Source organism: Venturia canescens, chromosome 6 (assembly GCF_019457755.1).
Source record: "Venturia canescens isolate UGA chromosome 6, ASM1945775v1, whole genome shotgun sequence".
Classification (NCBI taxonomy): Eukaryota; Metazoa; Arthropoda; class Insecta; order Hymenoptera; family Ichneumonidae; genus Venturia; species Venturia canescens.
Genome location: NC_057426.1, coordinates 6,206,178 through 6,230,885, shown reverse-complemented (window position 1 = coordinate 6,230,885; position 24,708 = coordinate 6,206,178). Strand labels below are relative to the sequence as shown.

Sequence of the window (24,708 nt, the reverse complement as noted above, 5' to 3'; positions counted from 1 at the left end):
TTCATTCATTATCGTTTCATTCAATTCATATGGGATCGATAGACTTTTGGTAGTTTTTTCAATTTTTTCATTACTTTACTGGAACGTAATACGGACTGATGACTTGAGGTGAGGTGCAATTCTCAAGTTTTTCTCGAATGATTTCTCGAAGAAGAAATTTCTGAATGTAAAAACTCTAAAAAGGATGAGAAAATTGTTGAGTTCAGCAAGGAAACTTTTTCCAAACACAAAGGCAAGTTCGTCTCGAATTTGATCACCTTTCAATCTTTCAGTCGACGTTTTTCTAGCCAGGACTCGAAACGAGTGTAGCTATCTGCGGCTCTCTGACCCAGCGAGACCAAATTTGTATGCGCGACGAGCGCGGGATGGAATCGCCCTTGCATAATTGAGGGCCCAGCCGAATTGATCGCGAAACAAACCGAAAGATATTTTTCCACACCCGGATGCTTTATTCAGCTCGAATTTATTTTTCAGCGTTGAGCCAACATTCCCGATGAATTCCCGAGCAGTTCATTGACTGCAATTTTTCAAGTGGAATTTTCAAACGAATGTTGTTCTTGTTTTGTTTTCTTGGTTTCTGGAGAACATAATTGTGTCTAGTCGCATGAGACAAATTGAGATTTGTACTTGCTCAAAGCCGTCGACGTCGAAAATCCAGTTTATCGAATCTCAATGATTCTCCCTCATTCAAAACGACTCAAAATGTCATTCTACCCACTTTTAACCAAACAGCTTTATAGAAATGCAATTTCGAAGATTCGAAAGCCGAAAGCCCCGGCTGGAGCCCCACAAAAGCCGATGACTGTCCCGAAATCACAGCATCAATTTTACTGGATTATAATATCAGCAAAAAATGCACCAAATGAAATGTTTTTTCAGTGAGTATTTACGATTCCTTGGGCCAACACAACGCAACAAAGATTGTATAAACTCTGTGTACATGCACAATAGGATTGGACGTACTTTTACCTCGCAATTGCAATAAAGTGACGAGCGTGCATTCGAGCACACATGGTCGAGAGTGCTTTTCTCCCTATTCTAACCACACAAAGGGAACAAATTCAAACCACTTCGGTTCACTAGTCACGCTCCCGCACTCCCGTGCATTTTGATACATATACGTGGATATTTTGTAAAAAAAATCGTACACACATGCGAGTGTGTATGATTTTATGCATACGCGTGCATTCGCGTATCGTGTGTGAATACAAATGTACAGGGACAAAAAATAATGAGATTTACGTTCCACCCTTTCTTTATTTTCCATTAACGTTAATGAATATTCACGAGGAAGACAAAAAAAATTAAAAAAAAAAACAGAATAAAATTTCTTCATTTTCATTGAAAATACGGAGCTCACATTTTTTGTGTGTTCACCATTGTACGTCCTTCGTTCTGGTGCTTTTTAAAATGAACTTTGGACTCGTACAGTGGGATGGGGAAACAACTGCAATTTTTACGAAGAATTTTTTCGATTCATTGAGCTTCCGAGGTGAAATATTCGCGAGATGGCACTTCATCGTGCATTGTTAGCTGCATTATGTAAAAAAAAGAAGGAAAGGAGACCGGTGCATGATTAAATCCGATGCTCGCATTCCGCGAAGATTCTACGAGAAGATTGTCGGGGTTTTTGGTCCGTTGTACGGTTTATGTTCGAAAAAATTAAATCTGGAGCTCTGAGCTTAATATACCATACGATTTTTCTCGCATATAATGCTGCCGCTCTGGAGAAAAACGAATGGAAGGAATGGAGAAAAAATCTGAGGCATTATTATATTTTCGGGGAACTGGGGGAACACACTCGAAGTATCAAATTCGTATGAAAAAAACTGGAGTCCGTAACAATATTGTTAAACCGTGCGAAGGTCGGCCGGAAAAAGTGAGGATAATCCATCGGATTTTCCAGAGATTAAATTCTTCAATTTAAAAATCGGAAAAAAATCGAGGCCACCCTGAGGATTAATAAGGGTAAAAAATTAATGGGAATTTTCGAAGAAAACACCAGCGACTTGCGTGGACCAGAGTAACAAATACGAAAATAAGTTAGAAGTGGGAGGGTGAAGTCGAGAATAAAAATGGCTGAATTCGTCATCTCACGCGCGGAAACGGGAGCCGCCCAGAGGTAGAAAACAGCACCAAAAATGTGTGGAATCGCGAGGATAGCGAAATTCATGGGGTTTCTTCATATTTACAGGGGTGTGTAACCCGGTGGTATTTCAGTATAGCAAATATTTGTCCTCCTTTTATTTATTCTGACAAAATAGCGAAGGTGTATAGAGTGTGGGGCGAGGGAAAAGTTCCATGTCGATCGGTAAAGCGAATACAAGATGCGCGCAGACATTCTTCCCATCCCTCGTCTCCCGTCATATTTATTTTTTCCCTTTTCATCCTCCTTATTCTCCGCTTGTATCTTTGCTCTTCTTTCTCCCTCGTTCCCGCCGCTGTGTGTGTGTGTGTGTGTGTGTGCGCCTTTTCTGGCCTTTTTCCTCTCGTACCACCACCAGTTTCTTCTCGCCCCTCTGTTTCGTATTTCAGTAACGCTACTCTTTGTCTCTCATTCTTCGTGGCATCGCCTCCAGCGAGAAACTCTCGCTCTGTCTAGGCTTCCTCCCCCGTCCCTGGCGCCCTGACGCTCCCTGCGGCCCCTAATCCCCCAACCCTTTTTCTTCCTCCCCATAGCGCTCTGCGTATCATTCTATATCTATAAGAAACGGAGAAAGCCTCTCGTTAACGCATAAAGGAACGCGTTACTCGTACTTCTATATAATGGAAAACGAGCAAAGGCATCGCCTCCTACTAACCTTACTACCCCTTCGAAACTCCTCGGTTTCTATCATCCCTTATTTCCCACGTGCACTTCCGTTCTCTCCCCTCCCCATATCGCTCTCTTTGTTTCCTTTCTTTCCTCATTTCTCTCGAGTTTCCTTCATTCTTCGCCGTACGAAACGGAGAACGACAAATTTTCGATCGAGTCGCGAGCGACGCTCATCCGGATTAGTATATGAGAAAACGAAGATAAATGCTGAAAAGTGAAAAAAATGTAGACGAAGAAAACGAAGCCGGGAATTCTAGAGGAAAGTAATAGGAATATAGTATCTCGGAGACAGTATATACTGGATTGCAGCATTAACCCTTAGTGTGCACACCTTCACAGCGAGACATTTCGTGCGGATGGGGTCACTTTGACCCCGGGTCATTTTTGACATCGAATATCTCGGTAACTATGCGCTTTTCGGAATAAAAGGTTTAGTCACTTTTTGCAGTAAATCGATCCAACTTTAAGGCTGCAAAGTCGGATTTTCAAAAAAATCTTTTTTCATCGTTCAAAAACGTGCTCAAAGTTGATAGTGCGCGTAAAAAGCACTTTTTCGGTTAAATCTCTCGTAAAAAATTAAATTTTGAGTTTTGAAAAAAATCCTTACAGAGTTTTACAGACAAGGGTCCATGCTTTAAGGATAAAATAGTCCACTTTGCAACCGTTCCAAAAAGTGTATTTATTTTGGAGTATGAAGTTGAATATGCTCCCTACTTTTAGAGAGGGGATAACGATTTCTTAATATTGGGGGTTTTACTTATGAAATGCTCATCTGTAAATGCTATTCATGTGAGAAAAAAATTTTGGGGTCAACCTGACCCCAGATGCACACTAAGGGTTAATTCGAAGAGCAGTAATAAGAATTGTTTTATTCACCATAATAAAAAGACCAATACCCATAACTTTTGCTAATCTGACACGGTGAATGGCACTCGAAAACAAAACGAAGTATAGTTCTCACTTGCATCACTTTTTCTTGTGCACATAAAGCTGTTTAGAAGGGAGAAAAAATTGGAGAATTCAAAAAATGGGTGTCTGAGTACTTTGAAAATTCTTGAAAAATGAAAATGAAAATATTCCTCACTACACAAAACAAATTCATTTTCTTCTTGTATAGGAAACGGTCTCTGAAAAGGTCTTCCGAATGTTTATTCTCGAATAATAATGCAAAAATGGCGTCTCATCTTGTGATAGCCTGATGGTCGTTGAATCGTCGAAAAAAAGAAAAAAGGAACGTTGATATATTCCGAGTTTGTTCGATAACCATTGAAATGAGATTTATGCAACGTGGAATTCCCGGCGAGTCTGCCGATCACTTCCGTATTGAGATTAACGACGTCGATGTTGCAGTTGCGCATCGCTATACATTTCGCGGATGAGTATCAGTGCGCGGAGACTCGTAAACAGCAACATAGGTTGAACGATATAAAAGTCGATGAATCTCTAAACGGCGAGATGAGAGGGATCGTAACATTGTAAATTCAACGAGGCAAAAGGAGAGTCAGGAGTGCTGGTAAAAAGATGAAAAAAGACTGCAAGATATACAAGAAAAAGTGCATGGAATCGCTCGATTTTCCGGTTTGGAAAGCGAGTCCGGATCGTTAGTGCTCATGGCAATTTGTTATTTTGTTTCTTCTTACTCTGCTTTTATTCTCTTTTCTCCTCTTCTATGTCTACTTCGTGCAGAACTTGTGCGCGGACTCTGTGCGAGATCCGAGGAATCGCAATCTTTCAGGGCGGACTCTCGTCGGCAGAAAAAACGCTTTATTTTTTCACGTTTAATGTACAGAAATGTATAAAAGGCTCGAACGTCATTCCGGTCGACGACGAGTCTCCGGTGCGTTTTCTCGTTTTGTAATAATCGTTGCACCTTCGCGAGAAAGGTATAAGCGAACCGATCAATCCCAGTTCGGAGATCACGAGCCGCGAAGTCCCGTCGTCGCTATTCGCTCGAGACCTTAAACGATCTCGGATCGCGCCACGCTCCAACTTTTCCTCCCAGAAAGTGCACCGATATTTCAACGTTTTTTCGACCCGCAACAGTCGACGAAATTGCACAGTTTTTGTCCTGCTGATAAACTCCGGGAGCTTGGTGACATCGCGTATGAACGTTTTTCAATTAAACGAATTAACTTTTTTCACGGTCTCGAGGACTCTGGGAAAGCTTGAAAGCATTCGTTCAACGGATGCGCGGTCTGCAAAATTTTCGTTTTTCAGCTTTCATTCTTTTTTCCTTATTTTCAACGCTTTTTCATATTTCGAGACGTTTTCAAAGAATAAAGAACACTTGAGGCTAAAAAAACGGAATTTCATATAAAGAAAATTGTACGAGGGAGCCTGCTACGAAAAACAGAAAAATCCACGCGATATAAAGTACATGCGGAGGCGAAAAAAAGAAGAACGAAAGAGGAGAGGCACGAGAGGAGTAATAAGGGAGAGAAGCATTTGCAAAAAGCCTCTCTATACACATCGGCTAAAGTGTTGTAACAGAAAGATAGAGCAGGATGGGAAGAGAAAGAAGCAAAGTACAAAGAGGAAGGATCAACGCGGAGGAGTTACACGAACCGTGCTATCTGCGACTCCAAGAATGGTGAGGTTGTAGCAACCAGAGCTTTGGACTGGCGGACTCGTGTGCTTTTTCATTTCTCTCCCGGCCCCGTTCTACCGCTGTATATTCATAAATACCCGCAGGAAGTGTTCCCAAAATCACCGTCGATATTCGCAGGAGCAATAGCTCATGAAATTCTGGATAGAAAAGTCCTCGCGCCGATTTTTTGCAGGCAGCCGCGTTATCGGGATCCTCATTAAAAAAGCAGCTTCCCGTCGCTTGACAAAGCCCACGACCCGGAGTCCGATTGCCTCGGAGACCGGAGCGACTCGCGTTCTGTCTTGCAGGGCTTTTCGTTATTGAATTTCAACGATGGCCTTCCAGGACACCCAGTACATGTGAAAATGCATGCGGAGAAAAAAAATGAGAGGCAGTTTCTCTCTCGTATCCCGCGTCTCGGTACAGCAGCAGGGCAGCAAAACAAATTTCACTTGCTGTGCTTGGCTCTCGAGTTGCCGCACCGAGCCTTGCATCCCGCTGGATTGCATTGCACATCCACCTCTTCGGAATCCCTCCTGCTCCGGGCTGCGATCCGAACGTACACACACGCGTGTGTCTCAATTGGAGAACGAATGAAAAGGCGGAATCCGCGCGCACCGAGCTACGGCCGGCGGGACCTTCTGCTTCTCGGGCACCGCGCGCAACCCCTCCGCGGTCTCCCCTCCGCCACCCCCGGCTCCCTCTGAGCCCCTTTGAATGTAACTAATTAGTAACTACGTTTTCAACGTGACGTAATAAGCAGCAGACGGCTTTTGCTCACAACGAAGGTTATTCGCCACGGTGCGAGACACACCACTCAGGTTAGCATGGAAGTTCCTCCCTCGCTCTCTCTTCAGCCACTTTTTACGCCTTTCTCTTCCTCCTTCTTTCCTAACGTCCCATCCCTCTTTCTCCAGCTCTCTCGTTATCGTTTTATTTCCAAAAAGTTCCGTTTGTCGTCAACCGCGGAAACACACAGCCTCCCCGCGCTGCCAAGCCCTTTTTACTGTTTTGTCTTTCATTACTCCAACGTTCCTGGTTACCTCGAAAGAATTTGATATTGCGCTTCGCGAGATGCGACGCGAACCATCCTCACTTTGTACATCGCCGTTTACTCTCCCTCGCCAGTGTGTTGCTGAACATTTTGGCGTCCTCCTGCTCGCTCAGCCTCCCGCGCCATCTTCTTCACTTTTTACCTTAAAACCAACACTCCTACAAATCGTTCCAATCGCGAAGAACAGCTCTGATTGGAACTAATGTTGATAATTTTTTTCAATGAATTTTTAAAATCTTCTATCTCCTTCATTTCATGATCGATTTTGATGCAACAAAGCTCAAAATGTGCGTTTTTTATTGCCGTTGGACTGACATTCGCCAAATTGCGATTCGATGGATATTTACTTTTATGGAACATTCTATTCATTCCTTTCAATGAAATATTCTGAAAATATTTACACCGACAAATAGTGCCATCTGAATTCGCGTAAAAATACTTGAACATGAGACTGCTTGAGTGCACATTTGTTGCTCGCAAAATTTGCTTTCCTGTGAGAAACTCAATGCAGATATGGCACGTTTTTTGAGGCTAAAATTTGAAACAACCCCAAAAATATTTATAATTAAACCGATAAAATTCACTTGGGAGTCGATAATGACACCATCGAGCAGCGAAACTGATGAAATATTGACAGCCGCCTGAATACGATACTCCAACTCAATTATTCCACATCAGTTGAACGACTATACGAAAACTGGGACGCTGTTTTCGCAATTGTTCTAATAATGGTAATGCTTTTTTAACAACAACGAGGATACCCAAGAAGTGAACGACCGACATATATAATATTCTATTGAAATTTTTATCTCGAAGAAGAATCGAGAGCGAAATAAGAACGAATTTTTCACATCAATAATGCGAATGAATAGACGACATTAAATTTTAATTGATCTTGTAATTTATACTCAAATTTAATGGCTTAAATAAGCGTGTGCGATAATGCGACGACGACCTTCAAAGTTCACGTGTGATATTTCAATAAGAGGATCAAAAGACAAGCAGAATTTGCCTGCTGTGACCGGCGGGCTATTAAGATAACGTGCCAACTAGCGTCTCACTCTCCATTTTTTTCGGGTATAAAAAGCCACGATCATCAATGATTGGCAGAACATTCTTCATAAATCTATAAGCATGAAAGTCCAGGCTTCGATCTCTTGCTTCCTCGTCACAGTTACCCTCGGTAAGATTTTTCAAGTTTTCCATCACCAAAGTTGCCGATGAATTCGAATGAGAATAGAAAAAATGATTTTTTGCTATCGAGACATTCGAATACTTCAATTTATCGAAATTATTCGTCCGAAATGAGAAAAGAAAGTGAAAAAATTGAATTTCGTAATGCAAATGATACTTTCCCACAGGAATTTTCGGCAACTGCAGAGCTTCCGGGAACAATGTTTACGAGGAAAATCTCATAACCGTTGACGAGTCGAAATTAATGGCAGAAAATTTGCTAGTGCCATTTCCTGTTTTGAAATTGACTACGAAGCTACTGGGGAAGCCAGCACTTGGTAATGTCACTGTCACTTTCAACTCTTACACGAAACGGAATCCAAAAATCCCCGACGTATTCGACCTGGATAAGAACAATCGCAGGAGCCAATTGGGTTATAGTTTTTTCGACGCTATGCGCTCAACGATTTTCGTCACTCATGGATGGATGGAAAATGGAAAAAGTGAAATGTGCACTCGACTGTGCGACGGTGAGTCCAATTTCCTGTAGAAACGATAAGAAAATGACGATTCGAAAGTTTACACTTTTCTCGAATCTTTTCACTTTCTACCGAATTTTTGAAATTCCATCGATCAACTCTGAATCCCAATGAATTCATTCCGACTTTGCGATCCCTTCGAACTTTTTGTCTTTCGACAGAATACCTAGCAAACGGCGACGTAAATGTGGTTGTCGTTGACTGGCACGGAGACACTTTTTCGACTTATGAATCCGCAGCGAAAGAAGTCGAATTGATCGGCGAAAAGATTGCTCTGTTCATGCAATATCTCGTAAGGAACACGCATTTGGACCTCTCGAGAGTTACCTTCGTCGGCTATGATATGGGGGCTCACGTAATGGGGGTCGCTAGTAACAAAATGGTGCCCCGTGTCAACACGATCGTCGGTACGTTTTTTGCCATGGAATGAGAAAAATCTCATTCCAAAAAAGAACAAAAAAATCTCGTCATTCGTTGCAATTCCCAGTAATTTGAAGTTTGATTATAATTTCGACAAAGCTGGAAACTTTGTTCGTTTATTGTTATTTTGGGATCGTGATTTAAACGAGAAAATTCAATTTGAAATTGTTTACCAAAAACCGTATTCGGAAACGCTCGATTTCTGGTCCCAAAGTTTCAATTTTTCGGCGTTGGTAGAAGCATCTTTTCAAGAACTTGGGTGAAGAGAATCAACTAGAAAAAAGACGAATCCGATGCTTGCAACACTTTTTTGTTAATGCCTTCTGTCCTTTATCAATTTGTTGAGCTTTTCAATGGTTTTACTGATCCCTATAAATTTTGTCCCATTTTTCGTTTCTCAATTCCAATGTAGGATTGGACCCACCTTTCCACGAGTTCGAAGGACTTGAAGAGGCAAAAAAGTTGAATCGTGGGAGCGCGAATTACGTGCAAATAATCCACACGAACGGTGGTTTCTACGGTTCCAAGAAAGCGGTTGGTCACGCAGATTTTTATCCAAACAGTGGAACCACTCAGCCAGGATGCTACGATGACAATATTTGCTCGCACAAACGAGCGTGGGAGTATTTTGCGGAATCGATAAATAGCCAGACCGGATTTTATGGTGAGAAGTGCTTGACGCATGAGCATCTCACTAGTTTGGTTACGAATCCCAACGAAGCTATTGCCTGTGACCTTGGAGTGTTTGGAAAGATGGGTGGACACGACCCGGCTCATGACATCCAAGGAATCTTCCATTTACAAACGAGAGCCGAGGCTCCTTTTGCGATCGGGAAACCATGAGAAAGTCTCCAGTTAAATGAAGATCCAGATTATCAGCGATTCTTTTTAACGTTTCGATCGATTAAAAAAAAATCGACAAATGACATTTCACATCGGGGCCAAAAAAGACCGCGAAATTTTGTCTTGAACGCGTTGCAGTTGTTTAAAAAACTAATTAATTTATAACATTAATTGAACGATTGATCGATTCTTATAATGGCTCGTATTTATCATTTTTATATCGAATAAAAATCTCGTTGTTGCATCGATCCTGAGAAAACGGAGGCTGCAGCTACGCCGATAAAGATTGTTGATATTTAAATTGTTTTGACGACTGTCATTAGAGCGGAATTTCGAAGTGTTTTGTTACAGTCATTGTCCCTAATTGTCTCGAAGTTGTTACGAGAAAAATACAATTGAACGTTAGTGTATTATCCTCTTTTCATTACCCATAAAGCATAATAATTTTCCACTTTGATCGTGCGAACCGAAACCGCAGCGAGGGAACGGGTTAAGGTTGCGAGAGATCTTTCGTAATCCGTGCTTTCCACAAACCCGAGGATGTTGATGGATCTGATGCTTCTACGGAGTGTCCCGAAAACCAAGTTTACTCGGCCCGGCGCAAAACTTTGCGTAAGATTTTCTTTAAAGTTTTGCAATCTTGGAAAAAATTTTGCTCAAAAATCCTTCGAGTTGCTTCAACGTTTTTTTTTCTTCGTTTTACTGGGATTAGAACGGCTGTCATTTGAGACGCCGAGGATCGAGCGAAAATCGGAATTCAATGTTGCGCAAAAAGAAAGGAAAAAGTGGATTTCGAAAACTCGGAGGCCTCGCGTTATTTGATAGAAGCGATTATTATGAACGCGCGTACAATGTTGCGCCGCTATTTCCACGGGCAATCATGTCCATAATACACCATTAATCAGACATCTATAACGACCTTTTCATAGCCGACGTTTCATACGGACAAAGGGAAAAGGAGTCATGAAAGTTCAGACGAGAAGTGAAGCGCGTGTTCTCGGACATTTCGATTATCGCAAAATCGCGTGCCTCGTTACCATTATCTCCAGTCTCCGGTTCGACTCTCTTTCGATTACGAAGAAATTCAATAAAGTCAATGACCCGAGCGAAGTCTGCCCATGGGCGGTGCTAATAACCCTCGTAATCTCGTTGCACTCGTTTTCATCAATGAAATTCCGCAGAGTCTGATGACTCCAACATCAATTTTCTCATTCGTTTCCTCAAAATGATTATTTTCGTAAAACAAAGCTATCGGTTCGTGGGAAAGGAGCGAAATGTCAAAAATTTTCCCACACGATTCCGTTCCCTCCGAGTTTCCATTGAAGAAAAAGAGAAAATATAAAATTCCTCGTGAAAATATTGGTCGGCACAGTTGTAACAGTTTCCGAGGAGAATTGCGACAAAGGCACTCAGCCGACCGCGGTGGAGCTCACAACTCAAGTCTTCCCGGCCTGCGTCGGCCGAGTCGGGAGTTGCAAATAAAACGAATAAATCCGGACATCAATCACTCGTGAAACTCGCTCGAAAAAATCTTAATTATATCTCGAATATTTCGCAAGCCCTCGAAAGTCGATGCGGGATGAGAAAACAGGAAAAAACGCTCATTGAGGATGAGGAGAGAACTCGTATATGCCCCAGCCACTTGGAGTCTTAATAAAACTGGCGTGGAGCCTGCATCATGGGAATATATATGAAAAATCGTTAGCAGAGCTGCACCCCTGGCTTCGGTGCGAGGGAGCGAGTCGATTGGCCAATCTCATGAGAGAGAACAGGATCGAGGCATACGTTGAAAAGAAAAAACAATATAAAAAGAGAGGACGGAAAGTGCAATATCAATGAGAGAGGACGAAAGAGGGAGGAAACGACAAGCAAGTATTGCCAGGCCCTCGGAACCATCCCATTTTCACTCGCTACCATCAGTAGCCTGACCATATTTATGCACGTCCATGAGAGTACCATCGAGAGTGGAGTGCCGGACAGAGCATCCAGCTTCAAGTATCAAGATGGCCACCGCCACTTTCCAGCGTTCTATGCGTCCGCATGCGGGGAAACAATGGCCTCCTCCAACCAAATATTTCACGTGTAATCATACGGAGAGAAGATAAAAACAAACGAATATCGACGATGACAGGACTTTGAGGTGAAATCTTTGTGGCTACGGTCAAACGGGTCTTCCGTTGAAGCGAAAAGGATTTTTCACTCTCGTCATTCGATTTTCATCTCCAACGTCCGTTGAATCAAAATGAGAACGAACGATAGACTCGCTTCTCATCATTTTATTTTCACTCCTGCTTTCCATTGAAAATCAAATATGAAATTTTCGGTGGGTCTGCTTGGTTTGAGCGGTCGGAAGGCTCGTGAGATTCCCCCCTTCTCGCCATCCTGTCCGGAAATCCTCTAGCCGAAACGCTTGTCCCAGAGGTCCTTGATTTTGGTCCTTTATCGTTGGAACATCAAACAATCGAATTAGCAATAAACAATGAGGGATTAATGGAATGATGTATCTCGAAAAGAAAAAAATTCGAAAACTTTCGCTAAATTTAGAGGCAAAAACTGACGAAAATCTCAAAACTTTTCGTTATTTTTATTCTTCCTATGAAATTCGAATGATCACGAAGATACTCACTTCCGACACTGACATACGCCACTTTTGCACTTTCCTCCCGCCTTTCCCATGCTCAGACAATTTGCTGCACATGCAGAATCGGCCACGAAACCTCCGAAGGACAGAAGATCGCAAGTTACGCGCCGGAAGCGAAGATGCTCTGCTGCCGCGTCCACCGATTCCAGGTCCGAAAACTCTTCGGTTTCTTCCGGAAGTTGGTACTCTGAAAATTGAAGAATTTATCAAAATTTTCCATTCCGAAGTATCCTGAAGTTTATTGAAATTATTTGGAAGGAATTGTTTGAAGGAAAAAGTCAGAAAAATCACATCCAAATAGGTTCAAAAACATTTTGATTAGTTAAGGTAGTTCATGCACGAAACGATTTTCTTAAGAAAGTCTTAAAATTTACGCAGAGTTTAAATGGCTAGTCGATTGACACGCATATCAAATTGTAAAGGGTTCGTCTTGTTGGTTATTTAGATAAACGTGTTTAAGTATGAAGAAAAATACACAAGGTTAAGGGACTACGAAGTTTATGAAAAAGTACGCAATAACAATGAAGTATTTAGTGAAGATCTGGGAAAAAATTCGAGACGATTGTCTTACTAGTAATAAAGATATATTACGTTAATGATTGAACGAAATTGGTAATGAGCACTCGTACAACCTCACATTTGGCTATTTGGGCATTTTGTTTCTTCTTGACTTGGCCCATTCCTGTCATAGCCTACTATTAAACTATAGTATTTTCGCCAGGGACGGATGAAATTTTGATGAAATCGTTCGTAATTTCATTCGCCATGAGATAAGTTGAAAAAATGTATTTACAATTTCGAATTGGTAACTCTGACATTAATTTGAAGTGATTGTATCTTCAATAAGGGAGTAAAAATTGATCCAATTTAGACACGGATAAAATACGATCCTACGGGGATGATCTACCTTAAATAAAGAAAATAGAAAATTGTACCTTCCATTGGTGCTGCCGAAATGGCAGCGACGAAAACCGTAGCGAATAGAACAATTAAAATGATCTTTGTCATCGTGAGAGAATCGCAATTTTGAATTTCCTACTGACAAATGTCCACCAGAAGCACCCAAAATGTACTGTGCTTAACAGTCTCCCGATGCACCGTTTTATAGCTCTCGATATACCCCTCGATAACACGGATTACGGATTCACTTTGTTTGCTGACACTCCGTTTAAGAAATTAGTTTTTCCCCGGACGCTTCTTCGACTCTGAGGAAATATGGATTTCCCCGCACAGCTGTTTTATGCAACAAAGACGCACTGACAGTCCAAATTTCTTTTATTTACCAGTGGTTTATAGCCGAGTGAATAACTCGGTCAATGTCACACTGAGATATAAACGAATACTTTACGCAGCTGTTCCCAAAATTTAAATATTGACCGTTTCGTTTTTATGTAATAAATTTTCAAGGTTGGACATTTTTACATGGAAAAGTACGCCCCTTGCGGAGGCAATTTACGAAAGTTCAGTTATTATAATTTTTCATGCTCTTGCACCCAACTAAGTTAATCCAAAAATCGGAGCTTCCAAAACATGTCGAACGATTCATTGTGAAGGATTGAAAACATTTTCAGTTTTTGCTCCTGATTAACTTCCATTTAGCGTACTGTGGGCCAAAATGGACACGTAAGGATTTAAGCAAGTTTCATTGGATGAGCTGGTCTTTCATTGGTCTTTTAACTATTTTTTAATCATTGGTCTTTCAACTATTTTTGAGTCCCAAAATTGATGCCCAGTCCTTGTTTCCCGAATTTCGTAAAAAAATAATTTCGAAGCAAAACGGACACAGCCCCCTCAGAGACATAAAAATCGAAAAACCGACATTTTTCGAAATACAGCCGTTCCAAGCGACTGTTCCCGAATAGAATGTCAACTCGGTAATATGGGAAAAGAAATGGGACCACTCAGGCTCCATTTCTTGGATGTAAATGAAAAAAAATGAGTCAAATCTTATATCCCATTTCTGTCATGTTTTTGAGGAATGCAAAAAATCAACTTTGGGTCCATCATGCTAGGATATATTTCTGGTTTGCACTATATCGGATATCGGAGTCTCACCATTGATTCATGGTCCTAGTTTCCAGAATTTCTTCAAAAAAATTTTCCGGGGCACAACGGACACAGCCTCCGAAAGGCATAAAAATCGAAATATCGACATTTTTCGAAATGTAGCAGTTTAGCAGACAGAAAAAAGCTCACCAAGATAGCCAAATCTTCGTCTTCTGAAGACGTTTCTTGCATTTTTTGCGAAGGGTGAAGGGTTATACTCGTCGTCCTCCGAAGATTGGATTTACTGTGTAACATGCAAAAAATGGGCACACATCTTGTGTACAGGTGTGACGAAGATGTCAGCTGCGAGTGCGATTTTTGTAAAAAATGAATAAAAAACCTTTTTTCCTTATTCGTACTTTGATTACTGCTATTGTGGTTTTTAAAAATAAGTCAAAAAAGCGAATGGGTAGTGAGAAAGTAGTTTGGAATCTATTTTGCTCTGATTTATGGTCAGGACATGATTTGGAACCGAAAAAAAAATGTATGCATTTTATGAAATTTTAGTTTCGGGAAAGTCCGTTTTGCCCCCATGTGTCCATTTTGCTCCATATTACCCTGCATTCGATATTCGTGAAATGAGTCACCTGCATGTGGAGTTCGAGGAGTCTAATTTTCTAAAATTTTATCTAAAACTCTTAAAGCATTGTAGGAATATGATTGATGATCGATCGATGCAAGAATTGAGGTTAAAATTGAGTTTAATTTTTTATAATGTGTAACCATGACATCGGTACAAAAATTATAACATCATTCGGTGTGTTGTTTATCGATTATATACCAATTATATTATGCAGTACAAAAAACTAACGAACTTAATAAATTCTGAAAAACAGGCTCGTAATAAACTCTGAGCCCAAGTTACGATTAATAATGGAAACTTTACATGTTTCCCAGCATTACAGCATGGAATTGCAAAATACGTAGGTTATAACAGCGCAAAAAATACAAGTTTCGATAGACAAAGTGCAAAAAATATTGTCGTATGTGTAAATCAACAAAAGTTGATTGTCTGAATCGGCGGTTCATCTTTGATGGAAAAGAATTTCGATTCGTTGGAATGCGAGGCGAATTATTCATTTTTCTCGGATGTTTTCGGAATTTTTCCTTTCGAGTTGGAGGTCCATTGACATAAGTTTGAGAAAAAACTGAATCTTCGCTGCATTTCAACGATGCATGCTTCGGCACCATTTTTTTCATGCGAAATTTGATACTTTTAGAGATTAGCAGATTTGCCGGAAATGTTGATATTTTTGCCCGCTCGTCTGAGACCCTCGGTCAGTCTTCTGCCGAGGTTAATGTCAACCTTGGAGAAATTTTGCACGGCTCTTTCGACGATAAAGTTCGATGCGCCGGAAAGACTGCCGACGAGAGCGTTCACGAGACGAGTTTTCGCGTCGTCGTCGAGAACGTCGCGATAAAGTGTGCCGGCCTGGCTGTAATCGTCCTCGTCAACCGGGTCGTGACGATCCACGTTACCCGCTACGTAAAAACTTGGAGAACTGACTCCTGGACATTCTCGGGGCCCGCTGAAACTGTTGGGATAATAATTCGGTGCTCCGTTCTGATTGTTTAGCGTCATGAAACCGTCTCGCTGATAATTCATGGTCGAAAGGACCTGCAAGAAACGTTTACGTTTAATAACAATACGAATTTACCCGAGGGACCAACATTTTTGGGAAATTCTCAAGCTACTCTTCGATTTGTAGTTTCGTAGTTTTGAATCCAATCAATTTTCAGGTTTCCACAATTCTCAGTGTTATGAAATAAAAAAACTCCTCCGTCCGAAAACTGACTTTGACAATAAACGACTTTATCGTTTCATTTCACCTTGTAAGGACAATTGACGGGAAGCTGCAGATGATTAGGTCCCAGTCGATGCCTGTGTGTGTCGCCGTAAGCGAAAAGACGTCCCTGGAGCATTTTGTCCGGACTGGGCTCGATCCCGGGCGGCATGTGAGCAGGATCGAACGCTGCTTGCTCGACATCAGCGAAATAATTAGTCGGATTCCTGTCAAGGACGAGCTTACCGACGGGTATCAGAGGATACTCTTTGTGCGGCCATACCTGTAAAAATTAAGAAAACGTGCTTAAAAGTATGCAATGAAAAATCGCAGTCATGGATTTTCCTTGATGGTAGCTCGCGCCTATTTTTATCCGCTTCCAATCGTGGGTGCTCAAGAATCCATCGAGTTATTGATAAAAATAAGCATCGTCATATTAAACCGTCATCAAGCCGCTACGATGGGAATAATTGAAAAAATGAACGAGCTCGCGTTCTATATCCATATCCAATTAGTTTTTCATTTTAGCGATGCAGATTATTCAAAAGTTTTATAAATATAAGACTCTCCGATGAAACGCCATTTTCTCAGCAAGGCGTCGAGTCATTTCCCGTCAATTATCATACGTAATTGGGATGACGACGAGAATTTAAACTCAATGCAGTTGCGCGATAATTCAACGCTTGCGCGATTCATTCATTCGCGGTTACACTTGCCTTCGTAACATCAAAGGGATTCCATCGGAAAGTTTCAGCCTCTTTGAGAGTCATCACTTGGATGTATAGTGTCCACGATGGATAATTTCCCTTTGCAATTGCGTTGTACAAATCTCGGATCCCGTAATCCGGATCCGATGATGCAAGCTCTGCTGCCTTTTCCGCAAGAAGATTGCGAATTCCTTGATCAGTCTTAACGAAAAAGAGAATCATCGAATCGTTAGGAAAACTGACAAAATTGATGCTTTTCAATTGAAAAGTTTTTCAACAGCAACAAATATTACAGTTTCAGAAATCCCATTCCAGGAGTATAATTAAAGTGGAATTTCGTCATTTTTTAATTTATTCAGAAATAATCCCACAACTGAAGAACTGACGTTACCTTGTAATGGAATTTGCAGTAGACCATTTTGTCACGGTCGTTAATGAGTTTAAACGTGTGGGAACCGTAGCCATTCATGTGTCGATGCCCATCCGGAATACCACGATCGCTGAATAATATCATCGTTTGGTGCAGTGACTCCGTACGAAGAGATAAAAAGTCCCAGAACATGTCAGAGTCCTGTAATAACGAATTTGAATGATTCGAACGGATTCGGAATTATAAACGCTTCGATTTTTAATTTTTAGAAATTTTTCAAAATCCCCATGAGGGGCTGCTTCCTCAATTAAGTTGTTGAATTACTTCACGATCGTTTTGTCGTTGCTATCAGCTTGAATACGAACCTTCAGGTGAGTGACAGGATTCCTTTTCTGAGTGTGAATAAAGCTTGGAAATAACATTGGATCTTTGACGAAGAAAATAGGCGTGTTATTCCCAACGAGATCCCATATGCCTTCCTCCGTGTAGAATTTTACTGAGAAGCCACGAGGGTCTCTGAAAAAATGATGAAACATTGATCTTTGGTATAATTATGATTGGACATTCCAATGTGGATATAAATTTATAAAAAACGATTTCTGAGTAAGAAAATCAATTAAGGACGATGGAACTTTTTCTTCTATTTCCAAGTAAACCGAAATTTTTCCAGCGTGTATAAATAGAGGATATGAGAAATCATGGGAGGCAATGAATTTCGACATTTTTTCCCCGAGACTTTAATAATTACGTTAATTCTTGGCAAATCCGAACTTTGCATTTCCAACAAAGAATCAGCAATAAACTTTCACTAGTTCCCGTGTTTTTAACTGGAATTAAAATAATATTGTAAGCGTAAAAAGAAATTTTTTGTATGGATATGCACAATGTTGCCTGAAACATCGTTGGAACGATCGAAATCGTTAGAGCTCACGCGAGGCGATTCATCGCAACGATTATTCTTATCGTAAAAATACTCATGCTAATGATGCATTTCGCAAATATAAAAAATATCCTTCCTCGGATCCTCGTCACGAATATTGCATATTGCAGGAAGGGAGATGCTTTCGAATATCAGGAAAAATCGACCTCTTCTGTTTGCTGTATGGAAATGTATTTGAAAAATTGCAATAATCGAGCGCTCGTCTCCATGAGCAACGCCATTTTTCTTGGCTTACGTAAACATTGCTTAATCGCAGTAACCAATTAGTTGCATGACTATACTATTGAAATTTTTTTCTTTACAAATATTGTTACACCAAACGAGTACCTCAAAGTTGCACACAATTTACATCATTTTGCTCGATGTCACTTAATAATCTTCGTCAATTATCTTATTATTTGGTTTGATTTTGTGAATGTTTTTCTATTTATTTTTTCTTCCGTTGGTTAAATTGTTGTCGTTGGTTAAATTTGGCTTATTTGGTCAGTCGAGGAACGTGCATTGAATCATAAAATAAAAATGTGATGAAGCATTTACATTCGGATCCTTTGACACGAGAGAAAATTATTTTTCGAGTGTGTTGAAAAAATTCTCTGCGCCTGGAAAACGGTGGCGAATGTTACTTTGCACTTTCGACAAGATATCGGTGAACGAGAATTCGTCGAGTGGTGGCGCAGTTTGACAGAGAAAAACCTCTCCTCATTCGTTATACATTCGCGAATAACGCAACAACCGGAAATATTTGTTTTTATGAACATTTGTGTGAAACAGAAATGTAAAGCATTGCCAACCGTCGAACTTGCTTCGATATTTCTGCTTCGTTTTTCGTTCTCACCTCACCGTGTCCGCGGAACCGCTCTCTCCACCAACCGTGGAAAACCTCACGGCTATCGGCGTTCTCTTTCCAATGCCCGCGAATACTTTGGCCCTGCTGTATTGCGTTATGTCATGGGTCACTTCGAAATAACCGAAAGCACCTGAAAAATGATAAAATTTATAAATCGCACTCTAAAACTGTACCGTGAAAGTAAAAATACAAAAAATTGTCGTTCCAATGTGAGGATTTTTGCTCGTCAAGTTCAGAATTTTCAACACTCGTAAATTGATCATTTTAAAATCAATTTCAAAAGTTCTGAATCGAAATTAATGGAACATTGAAATTTGGTTTATTGTGTAATTTAAAAAAATTGAGATTTGTGCTGTAATAAAATCGAAGAATGCAGAAAAGAAGCTCGTCACTCGTGATTTTTTTTTTACCAGCTCCTTTGGCATGGACGACACGTTCCGGTATTCTCTCCCTATCGAAATGCGACATTTCGTCGAGATACGTGAAGTCCTGTAGCAACGTCGGCCCACGTGGGCCAATCGTAAGACTGGCCGTTTTATTTGCAATCGGTGCTCCATTTCCGGTCAGTAAAACTGGAACGTCGCCCTGTGAATGAACAATTACTGGTTTTAAAATCCAAATTAATGAGCCAATTTTCGTTATTTTCGTATATTTTATCGATTTTCCATCGTTGAATGAAAATCACTTAATAAATACGACGCTGAAGTTTCCAACGTTGGAGTCCAACGAAATGAATGAAAATAAAATGATTTATCCATCAGTTTTTTATTTCACGAATCATAATTGTGCAGATTGAAAAAACTACAAAGTACAAATTCGACTGGAAATAAATTGGAGAATTACTGGAATTATTGGACAGTTTTTTAGATCATTTCGTTGGACTCCAACGTTGGAAACTTCAGCATCGTTTAATAAATTATGATAAATAATATGAATAATGAATAAAACTCAAACTTGGACGGAAAAGTGAAAAAAAAAGGAGAAACAGTTAAATTTCGTCAACGTCGAATGATCGAGATCGATCTGGTGATATTTTATGCTCTAATTAGCATGTCGGGCTGTCGCGACTTTTTTTGCTGACAGAAAAGTTCAGCAGCGACAAGCGAAATGGTTCGAGGTACATTAGAGCGCTCCTGTAAATCTTTCCAATTAAAAAGTAACTAGAGCTCAAGCAGGTAGTATGGAAGCGGCGTGAAACTTTGAAATTCTGATGATTCCTAATTGATTTTTTTGTCCATATTATTCACTGGATTGTCAATTTTTACGACAAATTTAATTTGTTCGAGTATCGAATTTGGAAGAATTGATTCAATCAACGCCGCACAAATAGTAGAAAATTTCTGTTCGTCTGTCGTACATGCTAACGCCATCGCATAATCGATCTACTAAAACAATTAAAGTTCCTACAATTAGAGGCTATTCAGCGCAGTTGAGCGTAATAAGTGCTCGATCCTTGGTGAGACATAACTTTGATTAAGAGCTCCGATGCGTCGACGATTTCATTTTTTAAGGCAAAAACGAACGTCAAGTCAGTCGAGAGTGTGCAGGATATATTATTTATCGTTCGCGATATGACCGCAAGCAAACATTGCTTAGGGCGCTACACTCGCCCATAGGCGTGACGTGAAGAAAAGGTCGAATTCCGAATATTTTATTCGAGAAACGGGCAAAAAAGGAACCCGTTTATACCCTAACAACTGGAGATTTCAATAGATCAAGGTTTTGAAACTTTCCAATGAGACGAAAACCTGAAATAATTTTCGAAGAGTTTGTGATATTTTCTGGTAACGCTTCTTTAAAAAATTGTCAACGTACTTTTCGAACCTAAAAAAATCGATTCCCATATCTTTTGTTAATGGGTAAGAACGACTCGACATTGCAACGAAAAACGAGTTTTTTTTTTAACCTTCACGTCATAGTTTTCAAATATATATTATTACAGTAATGTAAATTCCGCCGTTTTGATAAGCATGTGAGTGATTGCGTAACACATGCTGGAGAAAACAGTCCGCCATTCGGCGCAAGGAAAAAAACATATGCGAAGAGCAAAAAAAAGTTTATCAATCTTGTGCATGGATTCGAAAATGCAAAGCTGGAATATTAATCGTCGTTCATATCATCATCCCGATGTTCGACTATGAACTCTCTCATTGAGTCGAACGGATCGACAGTAAACAGTGGAGCGTGACGTCAAAGGGGAGAAGAAAAAAATGCACGAAAAAAAAAAACCCGACCACAGTCAACGTCTCTTCGCTAACGGTTCACCGAATTCTCAATCTCGAAATGTTAGACGCGCAAATGTACAGGCACGAAAAAAATATAATCGAGACATATCGAATTCCCTTTTTCGAATCGGAAATTTCTACGGTAAACAATGACGGGAAAACAGAAAGGTCAGAAAGGACAACGGTCGAGGTGGGGGCGCTAAACTCGCCAGTCGCCAGTCGTTGTACGAGCGAGGAGCGAGAAGCACGTAACTGACTGGATCGCTGACAGTCTCTAAAAGGCGAAAAAAGTTGATAAAATAACCTAGAAGATTGGAACTCGATTTTCAGTGAAATTTGAACGGCTTATGCTCGATTTGTTATCTCATTCGAGTCGATAATAGATACAACGTGATACGACGATAAAAGCACTGTTTTCTTTCGCTATCTCGATTTCGCCGGCTGAACACACGCGATTGCACTTTTAAAGTAAATAAACACTGCTCTACATTCCTCAATTGGAAAAAAATTAAAGCACCGCTTTAATCGAGAGATTAGATAATCTCACAGGGGATCTTCAGTTTGTGGCGTTCATGAAATATTTTTGTTACGTCAAAATTCTGACTTACCTTGATACTTTTTTGATAGTTAGCAAGTTGATCAGCTGCTGGATCTCTGGCCATCTCGTCAGTTTCGTCAGAGAACTTACTCGGCGTGTCACAGCTACTATACGTTCGTGAGCCTTGAAAATAACAAATCCCTTGTTTTTAAATTTCAAAGCACACACACACACACATACACAGTTTGGAGGAGTAAAAGAGCGGTGATCTCGAGCCAGCGGTCGCGACTCGAGACTTTTGACGCAATGATAATACAAACGCGAGTTACTTGGGGCTTGAAACAACATCGACTTTTTATCGGTTTCCTCTAGTTGCAGCGATCTCTGGTGGGAGAAAGTCGCGAAAGTGGGAGTAAACACTCGTCGGTCGCAGTATGCGTAGAAGCAACGCGATGACACCAACAGAATCAGGCTATTTGGTAACGCGTTCTGCGCGTTACGAGAGCGTATCGCACGAAATAAAAACTTTTTCAACATTTTGATACTTGTTTTCGTTGAGAAATAACTATTTTCAATCGCAAGATTATGAATACAAATCGCGCTACGTAAATGATGACACACGCTTTGACATATCTTCTCAATATTCTCAAGACACGTCCGAATTAATCGAATCTCATCGATGTAAGACCCAAAATTAGATTTCTGAAGCACCTGCCCGTTTTTCCGTTCGAGCCGCTTCGTCAAGCTGGAAAACGAGAAAATTCATGGCGTACACGACCACGACGACAAGGATCGATTATCGATTCTCTCAGTAACGAACGGTTTTTGATCGGAATATTAGAAATTTCACATTCCTAGTGCGGAATTCTAACCATTTTTTCATAAGTTACTCGCAATGACAGAGGACCGTGTGACAAAGTTCGAATTTATACAATAATCTGAGATTGATAGAGAATTTTCCAAAAAAATTAATATTCCCCATGAAAAATCAATCGATGCTCGCACTCCTTTCAAGCTCGTTCATCGTAACCATGAACAAAACCGTTTTCAAGTAAGTAAAACATAAAAGGAAATATATAAATGTTCACAACACACCATAAACGATCATTTCCTACAAATTAAAAGAATTGCATTCTCGTTATTTGGAAATTGAACAAACAGACATATTTTGCAGTCACGAGCCATAATAAAACGTCCGAAGGTTACAAAAGTGAAGACAGGTCATAGCATGATTCACGCGAGGATTATTTTATGGAAAACTGCACATCCATTAGCGACATTTATTTACTCCCTCGGAACTCTTTATTTTATCATTAATTACAATGCCGTTAAAGCTCCGCACGAGCCAGGTACAATTCCATACACTCACGGGACATCGCGTCGTACATCGTATTTCGTCGCTCTGGCATCGCACAGCAGTATAGAGCGTCGATAGAAAAAATCAAAACAAAATATAAAATATCCACAATAGATCGTTCTCTTTACATGATTTTTCTGAGCCCATTCCTTTCCCGCACGCACGTCGCGCGAACATGTTATTTTTGTATTCTAGTTTTCCCTCTGTATATAACATACGTGTTTATGTGTAAACGATACGTTAAACGTTTTGAAGCCATTTCAAACTACAAGCGTGTTTACTGAAGATCATTCGTTCGGAACTATGTTTTCCGGGGACGCAGCCCTCCAATTTTTGAACGTTTATTGCCTCTAGCACCTTTTTAACCTCAACGATCTTCACGAATTCTTATTCAGTTTGCCTTTAGTGCCATGTTCTGCTACGAGTGATAATCATCAATATGTGATTTATCTGCATGTAAAATCGTTTTTATTTTTTTTTTAGGGTGATAGTCTTTGTGTCGATAAATACGGAAAAATGGCACTCGAATTTCGTAACGAAAAACGACGATCCCACCTTGCAAGACCGATGCAAAAATGTTATTTTCAAACTTTTTTTTCGTTTCATGAACGACGAATGGGTGAATCGGGAATCAAAAACTATCCATTTCCATACCCCGAATAATCACTGCCTATCTTTAAATGCTCGTAAAAATATTTTTTTTTATACGTCTATAAAAAATAATTAAGTGAAAATGTTAAATGAAATGAGCATTGAAAATGTTTTTCTATCTGCTTCAAATTCGTTGAGCTGTAGCGATTCAAAAGATGGCTTAGATTATCGAAACTGATAATATTTTAGACGTGACATATTTCGAGGTATATGAAAGCAGGGGAAATAACCAAAAAATCGATCATTAAAAAAAAATTCCTCTGCAAGCATGGTATATTGACTCGACAATTGAGGGTTTGAAGTGACGTGAGAAAGATTTGAAAAGAAATTGAAGCTCCACTTTTACTTACCGGGCTACCCTTCGCCTTTTTGTAATTCAATGGCAAGTAGCATCGGCTGCGTGTGTCCTCGAACGCTGTGCTTTGATCTTCGCGACCTCAAGCGTTCAATCGAATTCATACAGTACGAACGAAAAATTTGACTGGCCATTTTAACCTCAAAAGCAATTGCTGGCTAATCCGAAATGTCTTTTCTTTCCGTTCTCAAACTTAGATCCCGGGGATAGTTTTTTTGAAATATCAAGCATTCCTTGTAGGCGAGAATGACTCTCATAAACGCGTGTTTTAAAATGTTTTTTAACGAGAAGAAAGACGAGAACTAATATAGAATGGAACAAAAGTTTTATCGAGTCAAAATCGAAGGATAAAAACCTTTTTCGATTCAGTATGGATAATATTCGCGTAGTTTTCGAGCCGCGTCGGCGTACTTCGCGGTTGATTGTTTAACCTCAAATCTCGAACACTCGCATAGTGAAAATTTTACAGAGCGTGACTTTAGACTTGCTTGGATCGAGCTTTTCAAGAACAATGCATGACGAATTAGGTTTTGTAATTAGCACAACTGTGTTAATAAAGACATAAGTGAATTGATAATCGTTTCTTGCAGAGGACAAAAATATATCCCATATTCGACAGCAATATCGATGGCAGTTTCTACGTTTCTACTTCGTGAAAACCTCCGTATTTCGAATATTTTTTCATTGTTCAAATAAACTGTGTTCACTGAGGTTTTGGAATTGCGTGCGTTATTTTTTCACAATAACAATCGAATGATGCAATTCAATTTCCGCGAAGTATTTTCGGTCAATTCTTCGAACTACGAAAACATGTAT

At 40.2% G+C, this 24,708-nt stretch overlaps 3 protein-coding genes across 5 annotated transcripts in view; 1 reads left to right on the top strand and 2 right to left on the bottom strand.

Annotated features, from left to right (window-relative positions):
• The window catches only part of LOC122411957 (pancreatic triacylglycerol lipase-like), a 64,934-nt gene extending 55,127 nt beyond the window's left edge, over nucleotides 1-9,807 (top strand). The window contains exons 1-4 of one of the 2 annotated variants that reach the window (XM_043421101.1): nucleotides 7,295-7,639; nucleotides 7,818-8,159; nucleotides 8,330-8,575; nucleotides 9,001-9,807. In XM_043421101.1, the coding sequence (XP_043277036.1) occupies nucleotides 7,591-7,639; nucleotides 7,818-8,159; nucleotides 8,330-8,575; nucleotides 9,001-9,431 (1,068 nt within the window). In that variant the 5' untranslated portion in view covers nucleotides 7,295-7,590 and the 3' untranslated portion in view covers nucleotides 9,432-9,807. Of the gene's footprint in view, nucleotides 1-7,294; nucleotides 7,640-7,817; nucleotides 8,160-8,329; nucleotides 8,576-9,000 lie in introns of those variants that run through there. The other variant, XM_043421102.1, reaches the window with a different exon arrangement.
• Nucleotides 9,808-11,689: 1,882 nt separating this feature from the next.
• LOC122412382 (defensin-1-like) lies at nucleotides 11,690-13,160 on the bottom strand. The gene is made up of 3 exons (XM_043421854.1): nucleotides 13,008-13,160; nucleotides 12,058-12,259; nucleotides 11,690-11,868 (listed from the first exon to the last, which is right to left on the bottom strand). The coding sequence occupies exons 1-3, from the start codon at nucleotides 13,078-13,080 to the stop codon at nucleotides 11,829-11,831; spliced, it is 315 nt and encodes a 104-aa protein (XP_043277789.1). The 5' UTR covers nucleotides 13,081-13,160; the 3' UTR covers nucleotides 11,690-11,828.
• Nucleotides 13,161-14,801: 1,641 nt separating this feature from the next.
• Nucleotides 14,802-22,652, bottom strand: Cat (Catalase). Of its 2 annotated transcripts, none has more exons than XM_043422732.1 (9): nucleotides 22,625-22,652; nucleotides 21,600-21,712; nucleotides 19,177-19,351; nucleotides 18,755-18,896; nucleotides 17,345-17,495; nucleotides 17,001-17,180; nucleotides 16,619-16,810; nucleotides 15,949-16,185; nucleotides 14,802-15,736 (listed from the first exon to the last, which is right to left on the bottom strand). In XM_043422732.1, the coding sequence occupies exons 1-9, from the start codon at nucleotides 22,635-22,637 to the stop codon at nucleotides 15,335-15,337; spliced, it is 1,605 nt and encodes a 534-aa protein (XP_043278667.1). In that variant the 5' UTR covers nucleotides 22,638-22,652; the 3' UTR covers nucleotides 14,802-15,334. The 2 variants fall into 2 exon arrangements, with proteins under 2 accessions (XP_043278667.1, XP_043278666.1); XM_043422731.1 differs by lacking the exon at nucleotides 22,625-22,652 and adding an exon at nucleotides 21,859-21,892.
• Nucleotides 22,653-24,708: the final 2,056 nt, after the last annotated feature.

What these genes read in the sequence shown, in the direction of transcription:
- Cat (XM_043422731.1), bottom strand. An exon ending in GGTTCCGCGGACACGGTGAG is followed by an intron (nt 17,496 to 18,754) that starts GTGAGAACGAAA and finishes TCATTTTTTCAG; the next exon opens with AGACCCTCGTGGCTTCTCAG. An exon ending in CCGTCAATTGTCCTTACAAG is followed by an intron (nt 15,737 to 15,948) that starts GTGAAATGAAAC and finishes CGTTTCTTGCAG; the next exon opens with GTCCTTTCGACCATGAATTA.
- LOC122412382 (XM_043421854.1), bottom strand. Translation starts at nt 13,080, where the DNA reads ATGACAAAGATCATTTTAATTGTTCTATTCGCTACGGTTTTCGTCGCT. An exon ending in TTCGGCAGCACCAATGGAAG is followed by an intron (nt 12,260 to 13,007) that starts GTACAATTTTCT and finishes TTCAATTTTCAG; the next exon opens with AGTACCAACTTCCGGAAGAA. An exon ending in GGCGTATGTCAGTGTCGGAA is followed by an intron (nt 11,869 to 12,057) that starts GTGAGTATCTTC and finishes CCAACGATAAAG; the next exon opens with GACCAAAATCAAGGACCTCT.